General features: G+C 35.0%; 1 protein-coding gene across 4 annotated transcripts in view; it reads right to left on the minus strand.

Moving 5' to 3' along the window:
- Nucleotides 1–8,325: 8,325 nt before the first annotated feature.
- The window catches only part of LOC149547087 (uncharacterized), a 29,707-nt gene continuing 15,606 nt past the window's right edge, over nucleotides 8,326–22,426 (minus strand). For 2 of the 4 annotated variants that reach the window (XM_089791498.1, XM_089791500.1), the window contains exons 4-10: nucleotides 13,361–13,524; nucleotides 12,211–13,259; nucleotides 11,842–12,114; nucleotides 10,390–11,673; nucleotides 9,705–10,250; nucleotides 9,124–9,594; nucleotides 8,326–8,990 (exon numbers count right to left, since the gene is read on the minus strand). In XM_089791498.1, coding sequence (XP_089647624.1) covers nucleotides 8,445–8,990; nucleotides 9,124–9,594; nucleotides 9,705–10,250; nucleotides 10,390–11,673; nucleotides 11,842–12,114; nucleotides 12,211–13,259; nucleotides 13,361–13,524 — 4,333 coding nt within the window. In that variant the 3' untranslated portion in view covers nucleotides 8,326–8,444. Of the gene's footprint in view, nucleotides 8,991–9,123; nucleotides 9,595–9,704; nucleotides 10,251–10,389; nucleotides 11,674–11,841; nucleotides 12,115–12,210; nucleotides 13,263–13,360; nucleotides 13,525–22,426 lie in introns of all 4 variants that reach the window. The other 2 variants (XM_089791496.1, XM_089791499.1) reach the window with 1 other exon arrangement.

A 22,426-nucleotide genomic window follows, 5' to 3' on the forward strand; every position in this document is an offset into this window, starting at 1 on the left:
TAAAATAGAAATCTATTAATAACGCATCGATGACGGGATAAACCGTATAACCCAAGAATCCTGGTTATTCTAAACCTATGCTCTGATACCAAATGTAATGCCACACAAGACATAACCGAAAGAATTTAAAACAAAATACAATTCCATAAATGCAATATTTTTTTTTTATAAAATCATCTCAACATAAGTTCCATTACAAGGACAGAATCACTCATATACAAAAAAATTCCCTAATGAAAGAGAATATCGTCCAAATACATTTTCATTACAATAAGAATACATAAAGAGTTCAGAACTATAATGAAATAAAATTTCATTTCTTGACACCTATGTCCAACCTAGGAACCCTAAATGCTGATTCAAAAGTAACTTCAATAAACATCCTTAGCTACTTGAATCTCGAAGTACCTGAAAACCACACAGAATGCAACATAACACAAACAGGGGCTCAGTACACACTGAGTTAAAAGGTGAAATCCATCTGCATACATGTTAGTACCAACATATAGATATCCAAAAGCATATTTCTAATCCATCTAATATAGTGCAAACCTGATAATAATATGGAAGAAGTAAACAATTACTTCTCATTGCAAAAATTAAACTCGCACTAAGAATAACTCATAAATGAAACATATATATTCTGAGGTGTCATCGTTATGGCACTAAGTTTCTGCATCCAAATATGGTATGCTCATAGTCATCACATAACGGTATTCTCTATTTTACTTGTCATTGACAGAATAGAGACATGCCTTTTCTCTGTACTTAACCATATAGGTTTAAGTCATAAGTAAGGTTATTTATCATTTATGTGAAATTAACCCACCCAATTTATTTTGAAGTTATCACTGAATTAATTAATTGAATAGGATAAACCAAATTCAGCCACCTCGATATACATTCATCACAGATATCCTTAAAAATACACATCTAACATATATACTAAGAATGAACATGCAGCAATTATAAAATCAGTTTACAACATGATACTACATCCTTAAATCCATCTGTAACACATCTTATACTACCAAGTTCAAAGGTAAATATGGATAATTACATTAACAGGATTAAAACCTATAATATCAAGATTGCATAGATACAATTGAACTGTTACACCGCTCAACAATACTTACAAAATCTTCATACTATACTCTTAATTCCTTGCTGACCCAATCATCTACACTTAACATCGAATTGACCAAGACAACAAATCAAAATGCACATGATATTCACATCATCAATCATGTATCAAAATCTGCCTCAATTCATATACTACTTTCATTTTATTAAGAACTGAAATTCATCTTACATAATAAAAGAATTCTGTCTTAAGCATCTAATCTCAAACAATCCAATAATGCTAATAGAACACATTATACTCATAGTAGAAACTAATTACAGCCAAATCTTAACAAGTGATTGTTAACTAAGATATTAAGATAAACAAGTGTCTATAAAAGTAACACCTCTGTTTTGACAATATGCCACCACCAAAATAACCACAGCAACATATTAAGATGTGATGTTTAAAATCGATTTAGAACATAATTCTCAATATGCAAAGTGACTTTCAGCATCCCGACACTCAAAAGTAATTTAGGATATAACATTCTTAATCTAAAATGTACATCCTAGTTGTTCATAGATAACTGCTTTGGTAATGAATCAGCAAAGATAACTAATGTTTTCGTTTATCAATACTGTCATACTCAGTTGCGAGTAACATCTCAAAAACAACAATGAGTGATGACTCAATATCTATCAAAATTTACTGAACATAATAATAATATATCTCTATTCACCACTATTAAACTTGAGTACCAAATAAAAACATTATACAATATTGCCCTCGATGACCCAATTCACAACATAAGACTGTCATCTCACTATCATAATACAAGTTTTTTTTTTTATATGCTTATATACCTATCTTCTAATGAAAACAAAGTTCAAACCAGTATTAAATAGTTTTATACTATTGAATTGATGCATCTACCTGCTTCTAGTTTTATCTAGCTAATGAAATAATGTCATTGCACAGTTCCAAATCTCATTATAGCAAGATAACTAAAACTCGACAGCATACAAATTCCAAATAGCAATAGAATCATAATGCCTACTCACACAGAGTATCGGCTGTTAGATAGCCTTTTATGTCCTAATAATTCTACACCAAGAAATGTTGATGCAGCACTCTATATGTTTCGAACTTTATATATGACCAAATGTCAACCCTCATACCATGAAACTGTTCGACAAAATGTCCACTTATAAATCCAAACAATGATGCGATACTTAGACTGAGTGATTGGTTTATGCAACTCGAATTTCCATCTAAGCTTCTACTACCGGTGTTTTAATATTATCATCGCAGGTCAGACTGTACTTCAAACCCAAGCCTATATTTCAAAAATCAAGTTCGGTTATTTTCCTCCAAACTCAAAATCCTCTATAAACAATGATAGTGCCTCTAACATCAAAATAGTTTATACGATGCTACCACAAAACCCTTAAATCATAAATCTACGAAACCGTAAACACATATTGCCTTCAAATTAAATCTGGGTGATACCGCAAAATTGTAAAACCCATGTCACAGAGTAACAATGTTCTCTTATCACAAGCCATTCATATGACAAAATGTCTATATAACAAAAGAAATCGAAACACACAGTTGACCACAATCATCTCAAATCTGAATACATATAATACTTCTTAAAACATCATCTAAATCCAAAACACAATGATTGAAAACTCATATTTCTTGTTATCCGAATACGGATACATGCAGAGCTTGACTCCATTTGTCGAACCCTACATATACCCACACTTGGGTATCGACAAGAATAACTTAAAATTGAACTCCCACAATTTCCTTAGAACAAAATTAACACCCAAAATAGTAAAGGGTAAAGGTTAGGAACTGCCCCCTACCTCAAAACTCAACAGATGAAGAAAAACGTTCAACACAAAGCTCCAAATTTCTGCTCGACTCCAAGCCCCCAATCAGAACAAAATCTCCACAATGCAAAACACTGAAACCAATTTCCAACCGAAATAAAACTTCCATCGAGTTCCCTTTTTCCTCTAATACATAAGCAAGAAAATCCTTCCAACAGAAACCCCACATCTTGCCAGAAACCCAGCAACAACATCCAAGTGTTAGAGGAAAAAGGCCCAAATTCAGGTCATAACCATTGAAATCCTCTTTACAAACAGCAATGGCCGACATTCCATCAAGGATAGTAAAGCCTCCTTAAAGAGCAATTAATAAATCTGCAGTTCCCATAAAGTTGTGCATACGGCTTTCCTTATAGCCTCCACCATTTTGGCCTCAAGAAACAATAAACATTTTTACCTATTCAAATCATGTGAAACCTTCTAGGGTTTTTAGGGTGAATGGTTTTTTTTTTTTTTTTAATTCAAATAAATATATAATAAATGCATAACACAATTACCTCCCATGTTTATTGCCATTGGTATTAAACATTGCAAACTCCTAAAACCATCACTCCACACTTGAGTTTATGCAAAAAGATGTGCGAAAATCTCATACCTAAATTTATATGAATTCTAGTGTGTGACTTAAAAAATTATCCCTAAATATAAATATATCCACAAGTCAAGAACTTAAAGGCATGAAATGAATTTTTTGAAAATAATAAAGATAGCAATATACCTAAGAAATTCCTAATAATACTAGAATGCATTTTTCATATATGTACCAGATATGTATACTTTTAATCAATAAGATAATGACTAACATTTACGTAAACATATACACAGTTACATAAAAACACAAAAGAGTTTTACAAACATTCTTTTAACATTAATTCTAATCAAAACCTGATTCAGTTCAGAGATCAAGTGATGTATTTCAAAATCAACACTACAACTAAAACTGATCAGCTGTAAATCCGAAAACAGTCCAGATGAAATACAAAAGCAGTATCCAAAATATATGTATCTCATGAAATCAAAACTAACCTATCTGATATAAAAAAAAAGTACCCAAAATATAAAATCTCACAGCCACAGAACTTGTGTCAAAAACAACATCTGAAGAGAATTAAGAGAAACGGGAAGAAGTAGGGTCAGGCACGACATTGTATCCTTTTGTGGCTTAGAATCTAATTCCTTTTGTGTCTTGTTAGATCCTTTCTCATGACTAGCCATAAGAATATGATTTGGATTTCTTAATAATGCCCTTTGTAATCAACTTTGATTGTTTAAACATCAAAATCTTGAAGTTGAAGTGGACATTCTTGAAGGAAAATTGATTCTATTTTCTCAAGAAGATGGTTAAATTCTTGAAGTTTTTCTTATAAAAATGGTGTTCTTCTAAAATCTTATTGCAACATGCACAAGTAGGTTTCTCCTTCTTAGATGATCCCTTGTAGATTAAGAGGATGTAGAATGTTCTTTTTGAGGAGGGAAAGATTGTATTGTTTCCTTTTGTGGCTTAGGATCCAATTCCTTTTGTGTCTTGTTAGATACATTCTCATGACTAGCCACCAAAGCATATGATTCGGATTTTTTAAAGAATACTCTTCATGATCAACTTTGATTGTTCAAACATCAAAATATTTGTGAAAGAATAAAATGATGTAGTGTGGACACTCCTTATTGTCAACAAATGAGTCTAAAAATTTGAGGAAAAAGTTGCGTACTCAAAAAAAAAGCATCCCCAACAAGTTGAAGACTAACCACACATCATTCTTCTTAATGCCACAATCTTTAAGGTGTAATTTTAGCTCATTTTTCTTCAATAGTCTAAATTGAAGAAAAGTTATTAGGATCCAAGTTGAGAAGTTTACTATCAAGTGTATATTCCCTAATTTCGCTCATTTAACCATACAATTAAGTTTTTCCTAATCTTCCTTCACAGTCTTAAACTTTTCAATGCAAAAGATAAGATTAGGTGATATGTATTTCCTTAATGTTTCAAGAGTCATAGAGCTTTGAATAAGCCATTAATTTTATATTACAATCAACCTCCTAGAATCAAAGGGTTTCATCAAGATAATAATTTAAGCATTTTTCGTTAATTTACTCAATGCATTAATTTCCCATGTTGCATAATTATGGTGAGTTAAAAGTAGAAATTTAGCATAACTCATAACTTGTGTGTGTGTGTGTGTGTGTGTGTGTGTGTGTGTGTGTGTGTGTGTGTGTGTGTGAGTGTGCACACGCGCACGAGAGAGAGAGAGAGAGAGAGAGAGAGAGAGAGAGAGAGAGAGAGAGAGAGAGAGAGCCACGATGATGATTTGGCACATTATATTTATCACATGTACAATTGCCACTTGAAAAATTAACACATTATATTTATCACATGTACAATTGCCACTTGAAAAATTAAACCAAAGTAGACTTCTAATTTTGACGTTTACAACTGCATTAATCATGCAATATCAATATCACATTGCTGGTGCTAAAGATCAAACTAAAATCCTATCATTACAATTATTAGAATCAGCCAAAAAAACAAGTTATGAAAGTGATGTTCTTCCCATTGTGGCTACAAACTAATAAGATATTAGAGAAGTAGACAAAATAAACTATGCACTTTAAAAAGAAGCACATAGAAAGGAGTTCGTATGACCTCAAACAAAGCCTCTATAGTTGCAAAAATAGGGATTACTTAGCTACATTTTTTTAAAAGGGCTATTTTTATTAAAAAATTCCATGCATCAAAATTAAATATTAATTCTAACACTAAAAATAACATTAAATTTTACCCCAAATCAAAAAATAATGTAGTAAAAAAGGAGCCTTGATCACCAAGTTAAGAGGTTTTGAAGTTCTCCTTCAAATTTGTGAATGTGATCTATGAAGGGTGTGGGGAAAATAATTCTCCCACATTCATTTCATGGGAAACTATTTAGTTATTCAGATACAAACCTTTATACTAATAAAAGGTAAACATTTGTTATGTAAAAGCTCCAAATTCACCTATTTTTACTCAATTCCCTACCCCATGGATATTGATATGTCCCATGAGAATTACTTGATAGAAATGATGTGACACATGCATTTGCTATTTGTGTCATAGAAGCCAACACCTAGTGATTTTCTAATGTGGCAATCATGTAGTAAACCTAGTAGAAGTGATGATGCAACACTTGATGATGTGTCCTTAATTGTTGACATAACATGCAATGGTTCTAGTGATTTTGAAGAAGCAACAATACATAATGATATAAGTGTGCCACATGATAGGTACTTTATTGTGTGCAAGTATTAGTTGTGCAGGCCAATATTGTTGTAAAAGTACTCTACAAACTAATACTTGCATGAATTTTTTTATTATGAAGATTTTTTTTTTTAAATAGCGTTGTGTACAAAACCTTTTTAAACTTTGACTTTTTCATACAAACTACATTGAAATTTTGATATTTTTACAAATCATACTACCAAGCAATGATTGTGTTCATACAGTAGGGAGGGGTAATTGTTTTGATGTTTTGGGTCGATTGCTCCAATTTGGATTTTTTTAAAATTTATTTTTATTTTTATGAATGGTCCTTTTCTATTAATAAATAATATACTAAGTTACAATTCACAAAAAAGGGTCGGGGGGTACAAGATCACCCTGTGAAAGTTCACACAGCCTCATTCAACAATTGATTCTAGGGGTTTTATGCATTCTAAGCATGATGCCATGTTCTAATTTGGCCCAAAGTACTGCAAAATTGTAGATCTCTCTTGGGACTTGAATTCACCTTCCACCTTCAAAAAATTGTATTATTTGACCTTTAGTGTCGGATATGAGAAAAAAAGGGTAATTTTGATTGAAAATGATCTTATAGATTTGATAAAAGCCTCAAATTTGACCTAACAAGCTCCAACTTTGACTAGAAACAAAAAATCACAAAATGCCAAACTCCAACTTTCTCAAAAAGTATCTCCAATGGAAAACCAAAGTCACTCTAAAATCTCTAATACCATTTAATATATGGCTATGAAGTTATCCACCAAGATCTAGAGACCAAGTGAAAATCACAATAACAAAAGAGAATGAATATGACAAGAATAAAAAATACAATAGAATCAATACACTAGATGCAATAGAATCAATACAATGAATGATATATAATTCATTTAAAATCTAGATAAGAAGGTTGAAAGTTATTAAAAATTGTACACATATGTTTCTGAAGTCTATAGACTCTTGCTAGTCTAATTAAGACATTTTGCCTTAGTAATTTCTTAACTAGATTCTAGTTACACTTAAACTTATGTGGAGAATTGAACAGGATTATTTAGAGTGTTTCCACTTTGAACAGACTTATCATGTTATCAATCTATCATATCCACCCATTGTAAATGTACTTCCCACCTTCGATGGGTGATCCATGTTTTATAGTGTTACATTTCATAAGGTGAGAGATTTCATTGTCCCATTCTATCCTTTATACTCACCTTGGACATGTAACCAAGGGCTCTCCTATGTACAAATGCTTTCTCTTAATGGAAATGTGGCTTTTTCTTCTAATCAACGAAGGATTTGTAAACAGACATGCATTGCGAACCCAATTTAATAGATCGCGAGACCTGTCATTGAAACCAGAAAATATAAGGTACCCTGGTGGGTTGTGTCTGACTCGCACAACATGGATGAGACTAAACAGTTTCAAACTCCCGTTAAGCAACTTTGGAGTGGGAGAATGCACTTTTAATGCTCTCGGTTCAAAGTTTTTACATTTTCCAGAAATGGGAGTCAGGAACATTTAGTAATATATATGGATTGGATTTATCCTATCCATCAATCATTTCTCTTATTTGAATTTTCAGTATTGGATTTATCCTATCAATTAATCATCTCTCATATTTGAATTTTCAGTATAACATTTTGAATGGAACCCAGAAGAAGGCAATATGCAAGTGCTCCCATGCCACAGTCTAAAATTTCTACATTTCAATGCAGTCGAATTCACTTCTATTTAGAGATGGCCGCTCTGCATGTAGGACGCACTAAACAATGTGTACTTACTCAGGGGCTTCCTGTGTAAGGTATATGTTACATGCACCTTCCTATCCCTGTATATGTGGCCTCCAAAGGTATCTAAGTGCTACCAATGAAATTCATTACCAATCCATTTCCAAGAGTTGTTTGCCTTTTAAAATGTTGAAACATGATTGTGAAGGACTATCCATTTTACACTCCTTACTACTTACCAAATCCATTTTAAAGTTTTTACTCGTCACTTTTTAATGTGGTTTATTACAGATGAAAATATTTCAGTCTTTCATTTTACTTTTAAAATTTCTCAAATTTCAAATGCACTTCGCAGATGTGGATCTTGTAACATGTAATTGCAATTCGAGCCATTAAACTTCCTTTTTCCTTGTCCTTATTGTATTCCGAGAATTCTGGTACATTTTAGAAACTTAAACATACTGCAGTAATAGAGTGACTATACTCATGTAAGAGTTTTGAGTTAGTGATAAAGAGCGTTGGACACTATGTCATCTTTCCATCTCTTATATAAAACTTGTTTTAGTCCCTTGCTTTTAATATCACATAACAATTCTTCCTCATCCTTACCACCCTTCAACAGCACCTCTACCATTTCCTTTCCCCTCCCAGTCACTATCTCCCCATCTTCACCGATCACAATTAGCTCCACATCTCTGTTGGCTTTATTCAAGAGAACTGATACTAATCTCCTTACTTTTAATGTTTTTTCATTATCTTTTATACTACTCAGGTCATTATACAAATGTACAATACGCTGCCACAATTTATGTGCATCCAAGAATGACAGACTTGGAATATTAGATATTGCCTCTCTCTTCATTTCATAATTGGCCGCTTCTTGGGCATCCATCCATATGTATATAGGTCTCCTCCCCACGTACAGAACATTGCTCTTGATTTTCAATTTCATCAATGCAAAATTCAAACTAGGGACAAAGTCTAACATCTTCTCAAGGGAACCTGTGCACAAGAAAATTGTTTCTCCATGGTGCATAGCCTCTTTTATCTGTCATCACAGGAGCAATCATATTAAACTACTGTTGACATAAATAAATTCTTATTTTCAGACTAAGATAGGATTTTGTTGAGATCAAAAGAATTCTGTAATTATATATGGAATTTGATTGAATGGACTTTACCTTCAATTGAGATGATTGCAGATTTTGAAAGACAAATTGCACACTAGCTTGGACCTTGAGTCCCTCCCACTCTAGGTTTCTGAGTTCATCTTCACGGCTTTGACAAAATGGATATGCCTCTAACCCCCACCTTTCAATCATAGGCAATGCATCTTTGCAGGAAATCATTCCCTTTGCATCTAGCACAACAAGTGCAGTTGCTGTATTAACCAAATGATGTAATGATTCTGGATTTATTAGCCATGGATTCGGAACCACTAGCCATGGAGAATTTGTAGCACATCTCTCATATTCAACCCAAGTTGGCCTTCCCCAATCCACTCTTGGGATCCAAACAACTTCTGCTGGATAGTCATGTCTGTCTAGCATCTTTAGATACGTATCTTTCAAAGCTGAAATCTGTATTTCAGACATGTTTATGGGTGTAATCAACAATAATAGCATTTTTCCTTGCAAGTCACTGACCTGCACCTGCAATTATCAGTTTAAAACAAGTTAGTACCAAAATTTGCATTCAATTTACTATCAAATTGCAAGTTTTAATGAAAAATACCAGATAGTAACTTTAAGAAGTTTAATACCCGTTGTTTGTTCTTAAGCAGAAGAAAATCTGTTTCTGTTGTCACCAACAATGCTATCAATAATTCAATATTGCTCTCTCTCCGGGTTCTGATTAAGAATTTAACCTCATTAAGTATATAGGAGATGTCTTCCCATGCTGTGAAACATTTTATGCCATTTTCTTGCAAACCATCAGTGGTACAGAAGACATGCTGGCTATAAGTAGGAAACAAAGAAAATAATTTATCCACGAGTAAGGAACCCTGGGAGTTTTCAGGTGTGTAAGCCAGTATTCTGTCGATCAAATTAGTTGGTAATGAACTGAATGCCTTGCCGACATATATGAGTTTGAAGAGTTTACAATTGGATTCCAGCCTCTGGAGATTTTTTTCCAGTAATTCCCATACCACGGGTTCAGTGGAACGCAAACTAATGATTAAGATAAGGGCAGTCTCTGGCTGAAAAGAGTATGAACAGAATGCTTGTTGATGAGCGTCAATGAGAATTCTTTCTTCCCTAAAGAACTTTGATATTGTTGCTTTCAACAATAAAGAACAATAAGTTTCCTGCAATAAACAAACATGGTGTTTCTTTAAACCATCTGCATCTTAATAAAGAAACCATATGTTTTTCTTTCCATATATTACAGCTTTAAATCTCTGAATGAGTATTTACTATTAACTTTGAAATAAATCACAGCTATACCTGCAATTTTCCTGTTACCACTACCACATGCCAGTCATCCTTTTCCCTATGCATTTCCATCCATCGTTCGATCAGCTTTTCACTTCCACTAATGTCTACACGCCAAAGGCTCTGAATTGCCACAACACTATCCATCCATTTCCCTTCTAACCTCTCACAATTTGTGAGTCCCAATCTTATTAAAGATGGTAAGGAATGGAAATCTTCAGAGAGATATTCCAATTGAGAGCATCCTGACAGATCTAGCTCTTCTAAGCAAGCAAGATTGCCAAATTGCTCAGGAAGTATCAACAAACTAGTACATTGAGACAAGTCTAATTTTCTTAATGTTCTTAGGCAATGGAAGTCACTGCACAATTCCTCTAACTTGTCGCATCTTGATAATCTCAACTCCTCCAGACAGCTAAGTCTACCAAAACCTTGAGGTAACTTTGATAAACTCCAGCAATTGAACATGTTCAATTTTCTTAACGCTACCAAGCAGTGGAAGTTATTACACATGTCTTGTAAGTTTTCACATTCTTGCAAGTCTAAATCTTCAAGGGAACTGAGTTTTGTGAGCTGACGCGGAAGCATTTTTAAACTAGAGCACCTTGCCAGTGAAATATTTTTAATCATTGTAAGTTCGCAAATTTCTTCTGGTAGTTCTGTCAAACTTGAACACCCACTAAGTGATATGGACCCTGACAATGATGACAACTCTCCAATGCTATTGGGAAGACTTTTCAGATTTGCACATTTACCTAATCGTAAAGAAGTTAAGGATGTTAAATTCCCAATTCTTTCATGGAGCCCAAATAAACTACTGCAATGTTCTAACCACAGGGATCTTAATGAGTAAAGCTTGTCAAAACTGCCTGGAAGCTGCTCCAAACTCCCACAGTATGTTAAGTCAAGCATAGTAAGAGCCTTCAATTTGCCAAACCCTTCTGGTAACTTCTTCAGGTTCCTACAATAACTCAAAACTAATTCCTGCAAAGACTGGAGCTTCTCCAACGAATCTGGCAGTTCTTTCAGATCTTGAGAAAAGGACAGGTTTAACTTTTCCAAAGAAAATAATTGACCAAAACTCTCCGGAATTTCTGTGAATTGGCATCTTGACAAATCTAACTGCTTTAATTTGCTAAGCTGCTGAAATGCTTTAGGCATTTTTGCCAATTTACAAAAATGCCAGACACATATTCGTAGGTCCTTAAATGCTGCTACTGTAACTGGATTGATTTCAAGATTTTGATGGGTCATGCTTTGTTCTGAAAGCTTAAGCACTTTGAGTTTTGATTGTATCTGAACCAAAGAACAATATTAGCTCACATCCACTGAAACCTTCTTACTAAATCACAAATTGTTGTAGGATAGTCTAGCATTCAAATTTTAGCAAGAAAAATGTTGCATACCACGTGTTTATGATAAAAGTCGTCAAAGACAAAACATAGACAAAAAGTGATTACAGACCTGGGACAGATTCAACATCGTGTTGCCCTCAGAGTTATAATCCATGAATGTCAAACACTTTAATCTTGAAACATCAAATGGAATATTGGGTACTCTTCCCACCTGAAGAAACCTCAGCTTGTTAAATACTTGACTGCATTTTCCTTTCACAAGTATCGAGTCTCCCATTGCAAATACTCGTAAAGACCCACACATTGTATCCAACTTTTCTGCCAATAGATGAAAAGGCTTCTTATTCCATTGCAACCAAACTCCTTTTATTTGGCGGAGAGCCTGTAGACATTAGGAGGCCACAACAACATAACTTTATATGAAACATCTTGCAACAACTGGCATAAATTTAATATGAATAGCAATAGGTTTTCATACCTGTTCATTGTTAAGGATTGCAGAAAAATCACCCAAATTATTGAAACGGTTGTCTTTTGATTTATTACGACCAGCTGCAAGAAGGAGATCATGAATGCTTATCCTGTTTACTTTTCTTTTGACATTATAACCCTCTTCATGCTCGATTCTTTTGAGCAGAGCCCCCTCTTCTAGGCTTTCAAGCTCTTCCTCTCCTACAATGCATGCAACTTCTTCCCACTCCCAACTATAGAAGAATGAGCATATGTCAAGAAAGGCCTCCTGAGCACTTGGTTGAAGTTCCTCATATGCAAAGAGAATCCTTGATTCATCAAAATCCTCTTCCTTGTAGCCACTAAAAGCTTCTCCACATTGGAGCCAATTAAGTACTCTTTCATAAGCTTCACATTTGTTCTTTCGTTTATGGAGATATGCTCCTACTACTTCCAAAAACAGAGGACAGCAACTGCATTTCTTTGCTATCTCCTTGGCCTGAGGTCTTTCATTCAATATTGAATGAATGTCCTGTTCTCTGTCCATCTTTTTGCATAACACTTGTAGGGCTGCATCAAGAGAAAGAGGTTCCATATGATAAATTTTACAGGGTTTAATCCCGCAGTCCTCAATCACTCCCAATATATTTGTTTTTCTAGCTGTTAGAAGCATCCGTATTTTTTTGGAACCTGTTATCTCCTTAGGTAGAAGCTTCTCCAGATGGTCTCTCCTCAAGACATTGTCAATGTATAAGAAAACAGTTTCTTTTTCCATTATATCTTTTAAGCATTGCTGTCCACTTTTATAGTCTCTTACCTTTTGCTTCATACCAGTCAAATCCTGCACAAGCTGGGATTGCAGTTCCTCTATTTTGGGATCTAAATCTAGGTTTTGGATGAGAGTAGCTTTGGAATGTTTCCAACCGCGGAGTTTCTCTTTCAGAGATACATAAACTGCATCAGCTAAAGTCGTCTTCCCAGCTCCTCCTATTCCATGTATAACAACTGCTACAACTGGCTTGTCATTTTCCCAATCAAGTAGTTCAATGACTTTAGTTACCTGTTGCTCTATTCCAACTGCTTTCAAAGTTGACAAAATGAAATCAGAACTTACATATTAATATATTATCATCAGTTACTTTTAGCAAATAGGTGAACAGTAAATTCAAGCAATTTACCTGCACTATTCAAGCAAGACACCTGTGGGTTGCTGCTTGCCATAGTACTATGGATATCATCTAAAATACAAACACTAATCTGTTCATTTAATGTCTTGCGCATCTCATCCACTTGAACACTAAGTTCTTCAAGGTCTTGTTTGTCTCTTGAAGCCATGTACAACCTACATCAAGAATTTAACAAATGTGTTATGTCTATTGCTTCAGGGTAGTCCAACTTTCTTAATATATTTCTGAGCATTTATGTTTCTTGGAAAACTAAGCAAGGGGTGAGTATTTACTATTTAGTTATCTTGTTATGGCTCTTTTCATGTAAGCAATCTAGGGGCAATACTGCATGGCATCAACTATGTCAGTCACTCTCACATGTTTGGAGTAGGTCTACACAACTGACAAGTGCTCTACCAGGTATATGTACAAAAGGAAATGGACTTGAAACATTTCAAACTTGTCGTTTTCCAAATTTGGATTCTAATCCACAGTTCTTCCAAATACACAATTTATTCCAGTGTATTTATGACAATTCTATCTATAGATGATAGTATCAAAAATGCATAAATAAGTTTAATTTATAAACCAACAAAAAAATTAATTTGATAGACTGTGAAAAAGACCTTGTATCTATCATTGGATGAGCTAAAGGGGCTTTGAGATGAAAATTCCATAAGGTGCAACACTAGCCGAAGGTTTTGCAAATGCGGCAGCAAGTTAAATGGGCTTGATCTTGGGGAAAACTTCATATTTAAGAGTGCCTGAGTAGAAGTATTACTAGGATGGTGGCCTCATGGTAAGTCTCAATGCTTCACCCTTGCAAGCATCACTTGGATGCAATAAGTGCAAAGTGTACCATTCATTCTCACAAGGGATGGGTTTGTGTGAACTGCTACCATAAAATATGGATCAACGTGTTTGGCTCAAAAGCTACGTAATGGAATTTAATAAACATCACAATTTGATTTACCAAAAAAATCTCCTACCTATCATTGAATGAGATGAAGGGGCTCTATAATGAATGATTCTTAAGGCACAACATGTGTTGAAGGTTTTTGCAAATGGGATAGAAAGTTACGTGGACTTGATTTTGGCAGAAAATTGATGGTTAAATACACTCAAGTCAAGGTTATAGCAGCCTAGGTAACCTCCCAAGGAGTCCTAAATTCTTAATTCATTCATACTCATGAGAGATGGGTTCATAAAATCACTGCTCATGAAACATGGGCTATTCATTTGACTCAAAAACTATGCAATTGAATACCAATAAAATTAATCAATAACTTGATACATTTGTGAAAAATGCCTCATACTTGTCATTGGGTGACTTGAAAGAGCTCTATATGAATGTTTCATGAGGTACAATACTTTTAACAGTTTGGCAAATATGGTGTTGTGTGGTTTTCACACCATCGCCCCATTAAAAATAGGGACCCCCTCTTTTCATTTTAGCAAGGACTCTTTGTCTTAGGTGGTTTTGGTTGGCAACATTTTTTTTCAAGTCTCTAAGTCCAGGGTGAGTTTATGAAATTTCGGCTCATTGTGAAGCGATTTTTGTCTCAGGTTTGTGTGAGCACTTTGGTGCCACTGTAGAGGAATTTTTGTATGCTAAGTCCAAGAGTAGAGTGGAACTTTTAGCCTAAGAGAGAAGGGGGTTGCATGTTTGAGAATTAGGAAAAAGTTTGTGAGGAAGCCATATTCGGTAGAAAATTTGCAACTTCGGAATTTTCCCCCCGGTGGAAATTTCACAACTTTGGAATTGTCTCTCCAATGGAAACTTTGCAACTTCGGAATTGTTCCTCTAGTAGAAACTTCACAACTTCAGGATTTTCCCTCTGGTGGAAACTTCACAACTTCAGAATTTTTCCCTTAGGTGGAAATTTTGCATCTTCGGAAATTTCCCTACCTCCCCATTTCTCCCAAAAATCTCAAGACTCCCCCTTTTGGAAAAATGAAGTGCAAATGCATTAGGAGGCCTTTATTCGGTGGCAAATTGAGCATTGCAATATTAGAACGATGAGGGGAAGAAATTGATAACTTTTTGAAGGATTTTCCTCTTGGAAAAATTTTGCATCTTCGGAAATTTCCCCACTCTGAGTCTCCCAAGTTTTACCATCCTCTAAGACATTAGCAAATTAATTTATGGCATTAGGGCAACACCATGAACAAGAGTAGAGCAAGGAATCACCGAGGAACATTTAAAGGATGACATTTTAAGAACACCAAATCCTGGGAAAACTTCGCATCTTCGGAATTTCCCTCCTCTCAGGATTTTCCCCAGCCAACTATCATCCTTTCTAACTTACCAAAACCACCCTCTCCTAAAAAAAAAATTGAGGAGAGAGAAAGTGACAAAAATTAGAAATAACAATAATAATAACAAATGGTTTTGGATTGTGATTTGCCTCAACTTTGAAAAATCATTGGTTTTAAGTTGGGATAGAGTTTGTTTATTGTTGATGTGATTTTATTTTCAGTTTTTTCTCACAAGCTTAATGCTCTTCTCCGTTGTTTTGCAAGGTGAATTAGAGGAGGAAAATAGCTGAATGGAAATTCATTCTTGGAACAACTTTGAAGATTAGAGCGTTGTTGTTGTTGCAAATTTGGCAATCTTAATTATGGTTTGTGGGAAGAAATCTTGGCCCTTGATCTTCAATCGATCTTGGCCCTTTGTTGTAATTGAACTACCATCAAAGGCCAAGGCCTTGTCGTTTGTAATGTATTAGATTAGAGGGGCTTAGGAGATTAGCTTAAAGATTGGAGGTAGTATAGAGCTAGGAGAGTAGAGTAGGATAGCTAAGGGAAAGACTTGATCAAATTGTTGCTATGATGCTTGTCAAAGTAATTGATAATTCATTGTTGGTTCTTCATGGTGGATTACTTGTTATTGCTTTGAAGTGTTGCATGGTTTCCTCAATTTTTCACTTGGAGTAGATTTCTTTTCATGTTGAAGTAGTTTACTTGAATGGAAGTTGTTGTAGATGTTTACTTGTTTGACTCTAACAAATCTGGACCTGTAACCTCTTGCCAATGGTAAGGGTGCTTTGCGTGGTAAGCCAATGAAAACACTTAACTTCAATTATCGTTCAATCTTTAGTTTGCATCCAAATGATGGGATTGGAGAGAGGATATTGATGTGGAAATCATTTGTGTATTCCTTAGAAACTTGGACTAGGTGGGTGGAGTCGCTGGTGAGATAACAACTAGTAGAGTCCAAGTCATCCATGATTCCTTGCAAGAGATAGAAGTAGTAGTAGAGGTTAAGTTTAAGTTGAAGTGGAGGATTGAAAAGTTGAACACTATTTTCATTGCACATTGTAAAGCCAAATCTTTAGAAGTGCAAGAGTTGATATTCATTGACTGAATAATGTAAGTCCCTTTGTGATAACCAACATATCACATCATAAAACTGAGTGAACTCCACAATTAAGAAGGAAACTTGAAGTCATTTCATGATCTTACTTTGCAAGCTTAGCATGAGAGATGACCTTATATCAAGAGAGGATTGAGTGTTTGTTTCTCCTTAAAACATTAAGTATTTGATTTTGCATGTTGTAGTGGAACAAAGCTCACATCAACATATGATAGCAAGCTAGGTGGGCATGATCTTAGGGGAAACTCCATGCTCAAGGCTTGAGTTGGAGTATAACTAGAATGGGGAACCTCCTAGGAAGTGTCAATGTTTCACCCTTTGAGCATTACCTAGATGCAATGAGTACTAAGTAGACTATTCATAGTCATGAGAGATAGATTGATGTGAACCACTCTTAATGAAACATAATCAATGAGTATGAGTAAAAAAATATGTATGTGAATAATGATAAAAATTTATAATTTGACACACTACAAAAAATACCTCGTCATCAACAAATGAGCTAATAGTGCTCCATCCTGAATTGATTTATAAGGCACATTTGCTGAAGGTTTTCCAAATGGGCTAGAAAGCTAAGCAAGCTTGTACCTTGGGGGAAACTCCATTGTTAAGCACACTCAAGTAGGAGTAATCCTAGGATAGGTGACTTCCCAGGAAGTTCCAATGTTTCACATTTATGAATATACTAAATGCAATGGATGATAACTAAACCATTCATGCTCATGAGAGATGATTTCTTCCAAATCACTACCCATGAAGTATGCATTCAATGAGTTTGGCTCAAAAACTATATAAGTGAATCATGATAAAACATTGTAATTTGATAGATTACAAAAAAAAATACCTTCTACTTGTCATAAGTAAAAGCCATCTAACCCACAAATGCAAGCACTTGTATAGGTGCTTTCCTATTTGTTCCCAAGTAGTCATTTTGTAGTTGTGGTGTGATCTGTATGTAAAGAATTCTACCTCCCTCAAAAAAGCTTAGAACTTCATTTGCAACACAAGCAAAATTTACTATATAGCAATAGATGTGCTAGGAAACATCAAATGTGCTTAACATGATTAATTAATTTTTAAGTGTAGATTTATATTGGAGACACAAAAGTAGAAATTAAGTAAAGGATGGTTCCACAAGTGGGGTACTATGAAGAGGAACAAGTGGGCCCCTCGAAGATTTCGCCCACATACTTGCAGGTTGTCAAGCAGTTTTTCTTGTTTTACTACTTTTTTTCATTGGTATCATCACCTTCTTACATGTCCTTGTTGTGATTGTTGCTAGCATGAATGCTAATGATATTCCTATGGGGGAGTATTCTAGCATTGTTGTAGCAGTGGAGAGACAACATAACTGTGTTGCATTCATGACTATGTTTGTCATTGATGTCAACATACTATGAAGATTGGCAAAGTAGCAGACATCGATTGAGGTCGTACGGATCAGATATTGAAGACGAGGTTAAGCGTAGTTGAGGACTTGTTCTATAGTGTGTCTTGATGACATGGTTAAGAGCATGTGCAGAAAGTCGAAGACTGGTAAGAGTTATTTGTGATTTATAGAAGACAATTTGCAGACAGAGTTCCTAAGAAGTGGCTTCTGATGTTCGGATTATATCTCCTAATAGGGATAGAATCTCAATGAGTGAAGTTAGAGACAGAAGACATTTTGATGATGACGTCAACGAGTGCGCGAAGTCTAAGGTGGCACGTGTAAGAAATTGTGAAGACTATGAGCCGACAATATTTTGTAATTGTGAAAAAGATGTATTGTAGTGTGTTATCTTATTGAGGTCCTATTGTAATTGTAATTGGGAAAGCCTCAAGGCCGACTCAATGAATTATTTTGAGGACATGGTATAAAGGAAAGTTATTTTCCTTGTGATGAAATGGGTATGAGTGTATGCAAATAATTTGTGAATGCGACAAGTGAAGTGGTAAATGCGAATAAGCAATCAAAGGGATCATTGTGATGCAAGTTTGCAGATCTGGTATTGGGATGTGAGAAGTATTTGGTGCGACAGAGGCATGGTAAGAGGACAAAGCAAGAGTTTGAGTTATTGAGATCAGTTGCATTTCTATTATTCTGAAAGGAATAATATAGAAGCCAGTTTGACAGTGAGTTCGGTGGTCTTGCCCCTGGAGCTATTTGGACAGTGGGTCCATTTGCCTTCTACAACTCCTAACAGGGTTGGAATCTTCTCACAGGGATTCAAAGTCTCCTAACAAGGACTGATATGTATTGAATGTATTTCATTGGCTCCTAACAGAGTCCATCCTCTTACAACGAACTTATATATTGGTACATCATTTTGTGGGTATCATCCTTTTTCTCTCTAATCGAGGGTTTCCCTAGTAAACATGTCTAGTGTTATTATGTATGTGTATCTTGTTATGGTTACTATTTATATTGATCACTTGTTTAAGGTTTAATAAGGTTGATAAAAGTCATATTGATCTAATAACTTATTCACCCACCCCCCCCCCCCCCCCCCCCCCCGCCTCAGTTATCTTAGTGGACTTTACTTTCTAACAATTGGTATCAGAGCATCAAGTCCTTGAAGGAAAAACTTAACAAGTTTAGGAGATCAATGGTGGGTCATTTCAGATAGAAAGTCCAAAATTCAATGTAGTTAACTATGACAGTTGGAAAGAGAAGATGAAGACACATTTTCTATGCTTGGGTCCAAGATATTGGCTGACTAGAAAGAATGAGAAGACCATTGTGGAAGAAAACAAACTTGAAGAATGTAGTGAAGCTGAAAGAGATTTGTTCATAAGTAATATGCTTCCCAGAGAAGCACTTTTGTCAGCTCTTCCTGAAAATGAGTACTATTAGGTAAAATCCTTGGTATCATCTCATGAAATTTGGAAAGCTTTGGAATCTACTTTTGAAGGTAATAAGCATGCTAAGAGAATCAGATTGCAAAATTGGATATGTTTATTTCAAGAGGCTAAAATGATGGAAGATGAATCTGTAAGAAGTTATATTGGCAAACAATCAAAGATTGTTGCAGGAATAAAATCTTCTAATGGAACTAAAGATGAAGATGAGATCATATGGAAGATCTTGAAGACTTTGGCACCACATGCAAGCAGACAATGTAGATCATTGAGCAAGTGATTACTTGTACTAGGAAATTTTCTAGAGAGACTCTTCTTGGAAGATTGGAAGCAACATAAGTAAGTTTAAAACAATTTGGAGATTTGCCTAGAGTGGAGATTACTTTTAGTGCATTAAGTGTTCGCCCTTCCTTATCAAGGAGTGCAAGCACCAGTGGAGATTATGCTAGCAGCAGTAGATCCATATCTAAGGAAGACAGAAAGATTGAAGAAGGAATCACCTTGCTTGTGAAAAGAGAACTTGATGGTAAGAAAATATTTAAATGTTTGACTTGTAATGAATTTGGTCATTATGGTTCTAAGTGTCCTAAAAGAGTAAAGAAGTACAAAAGGAATTTCAAGTCTAGAAGACCTAAAGAATGCATGTATGCAAATGATGATGATGAATCTAAGGAAAAGAGTGAGAGTAATGATGAGTTAGGATTTGTAGCTATAAAAGAAGAAAATTTTGAAAAAGAAGTTAGAGAAGAGAAAGCCCTAGTGTCATAGGTTGAGAAGAAATCTGATTGGATCATAGACAGTGCATGTTCAAATCACATGATTGGTGATATAAATAAATTTGTTAAGTTCAACAACCATGATGGAGGAATTGTTAGAGTTGGTAACAATGTGACTTGTCATATGAAGTGAATAGGATCTATTACTCTTGATGGGAAAACTAATACAGATGATGTTTATTTTGTTGATGGATTAAAACATTACCTTTTGAGTGTTCGAAAGTTGGTTGATAAAGGATATCAATTACAATGCACAGAGAAAACATGCATCATCAAGGACAAGAATGGTAAGATGATTGACACTGGTACAAGATCCAAAGGTGATGTTTTTCAGCTAAATCCTACAGAGATGACATGTTTAGTTGCTAAAGTTGATAATAGGTTGTTGTGGCATAGAAGGTTTTGTCATATAAATTTTGACAATATTGTGAAAGAAAGTACTACTTTTGCTATTAGGGATTTACCAAAAATTGTGAAGCCTACTAATGTTGTGTGCAAGGAATGTGATATGGCTAAGAAAAAGAAAAATTATTTTCCTAGCAAGAAATTTTCTACAACAACAAAATTGGAGATTATTTACACAAATCTCAGTGTCCCACAAAGAAAAAGAGAATTCTACGATGAAAGGTGACTTTACTAGGATGATGTGGGTAGCGTTCCTTAGAGAAAAGTCTGAAGCATTTGAGAAGTTTTAAGTTGTTTAAGAATAGACTTGAAAATGAGTCTAGATTGAAGATCAAATGTTTAAGATCAAATAGAGGTGGAGAATTTACCTCGAATGAGTTTAATACTTTTTGTGAAATGAATAGTATTAAGAGGTAGCTATCAGACCCTAAGACTCCTGAGCAGAATGGTATAGCTGAGAGAAGAAACAAGTCTGTAATAGAAGCAACAAGAGCTATGTGTTGCCCCACTTTTTAACATATTCCAATTTTGCAAAGTGAATGATTTAACTCGATTGCGATTAGTCCAGTCGAGTCAGTTGGTCCTTCCTTCCTCAAGTGTTAAGTTTCTCCATCGGGTTTCCATCTTTTTCCTTTTCCCGCATTATATAGTCGGATTGGTGTTCCTTATAGTTTTGAGTCATGTGGGTAGTCTAGATCATTACTTGATGGAGATTCTTGAAAAATGCTACTTCAGATGAATTTACTTGCAGCTCATTTGATCTGAGTATAAAGAAAGTTGAATTGGTAGAAAATCAAGTTTCTTCTTCTCCTTAGCGGGTTTTCACACCCCGAAGGTGAAACTCCGCAGAGATCTATAAATGCTATTTGTAGGCTGAAACAAGGAAAGGTGAGTCATAATATGGATGGATCATTCAAGTATTATCATGTTTTCATAGTGGGAATCACTCAGAACTCACCAGGATGATCAGAATAAGCATCGGCAGAAAACTCAAAAATAGCTTCTCCTTTGGCGGGTTTCGAACCAAGAACTAAGTTTTCCGAAAAGGCCTAAATAGAAGGGTAAAGTTACTAGTGGACCCCATTTTTCACTTGCGAAGCCCTTTTTATGTTTTCCAAAGGCTTATAGTAAAGTGCTTAAGGCAGAAAAGGTAAAGCAAAAGCGTAAGCGGAAAAATGGAAATCGCCTTCTCCATTGCGGGTTTTCTACCCTCAAGGGCAATTTTTCGCATCTAAGGAAAAATCGCTACTGCAAGCATGGTAAGTGTTTGAAATGATCACAAGATGTGTTGGGACAAAAATGGAAGCAAATTAGTTAAATTTGTAAGAATATTTTGAGTGGAATCTAGCCAAGCGGATTTTTCCCCAGGGAGTACTCCTTTCTTGTTTTTCCGAAACTGGGTGAAAACGGAAAGGTAAGTTAGTAATAAAGGAGAGTTACCGTTAGGCCAACAAAAACTGTGAAATGACAAGGAGAAAGCCGTTAGAACCCTTACATTTACTAATCCAACGGATTTGTTCTTAAATTCACTCGCGTGGCGTGGATTGTAGAATTTAACGGGCAGATTAAAGGTTTTCATATAAAGAAGAATCTAACAAAAATTCAAATCACTGCTTTACTGTTATACTGTTATATTGAATAGTGCTTCCGAAAAACTTCAAAGTTTAGGGTTCATTTCTT

This window comes from Cupressus sempervirens, chromosome 7 (assembly GCF_028749045.1).
Source record: "Cupressus sempervirens isolate cs-2001-9-10 chromosome 7, ASM2874904v1, whole genome shotgun sequence".
In the NCBI taxonomy this organism is placed as follows: domain Eukaryota; kingdom Viridiplantae; phylum Streptophyta; class Pinopsida; order Cupressales; family Cupressaceae; genus Cupressus; species Cupressus sempervirens.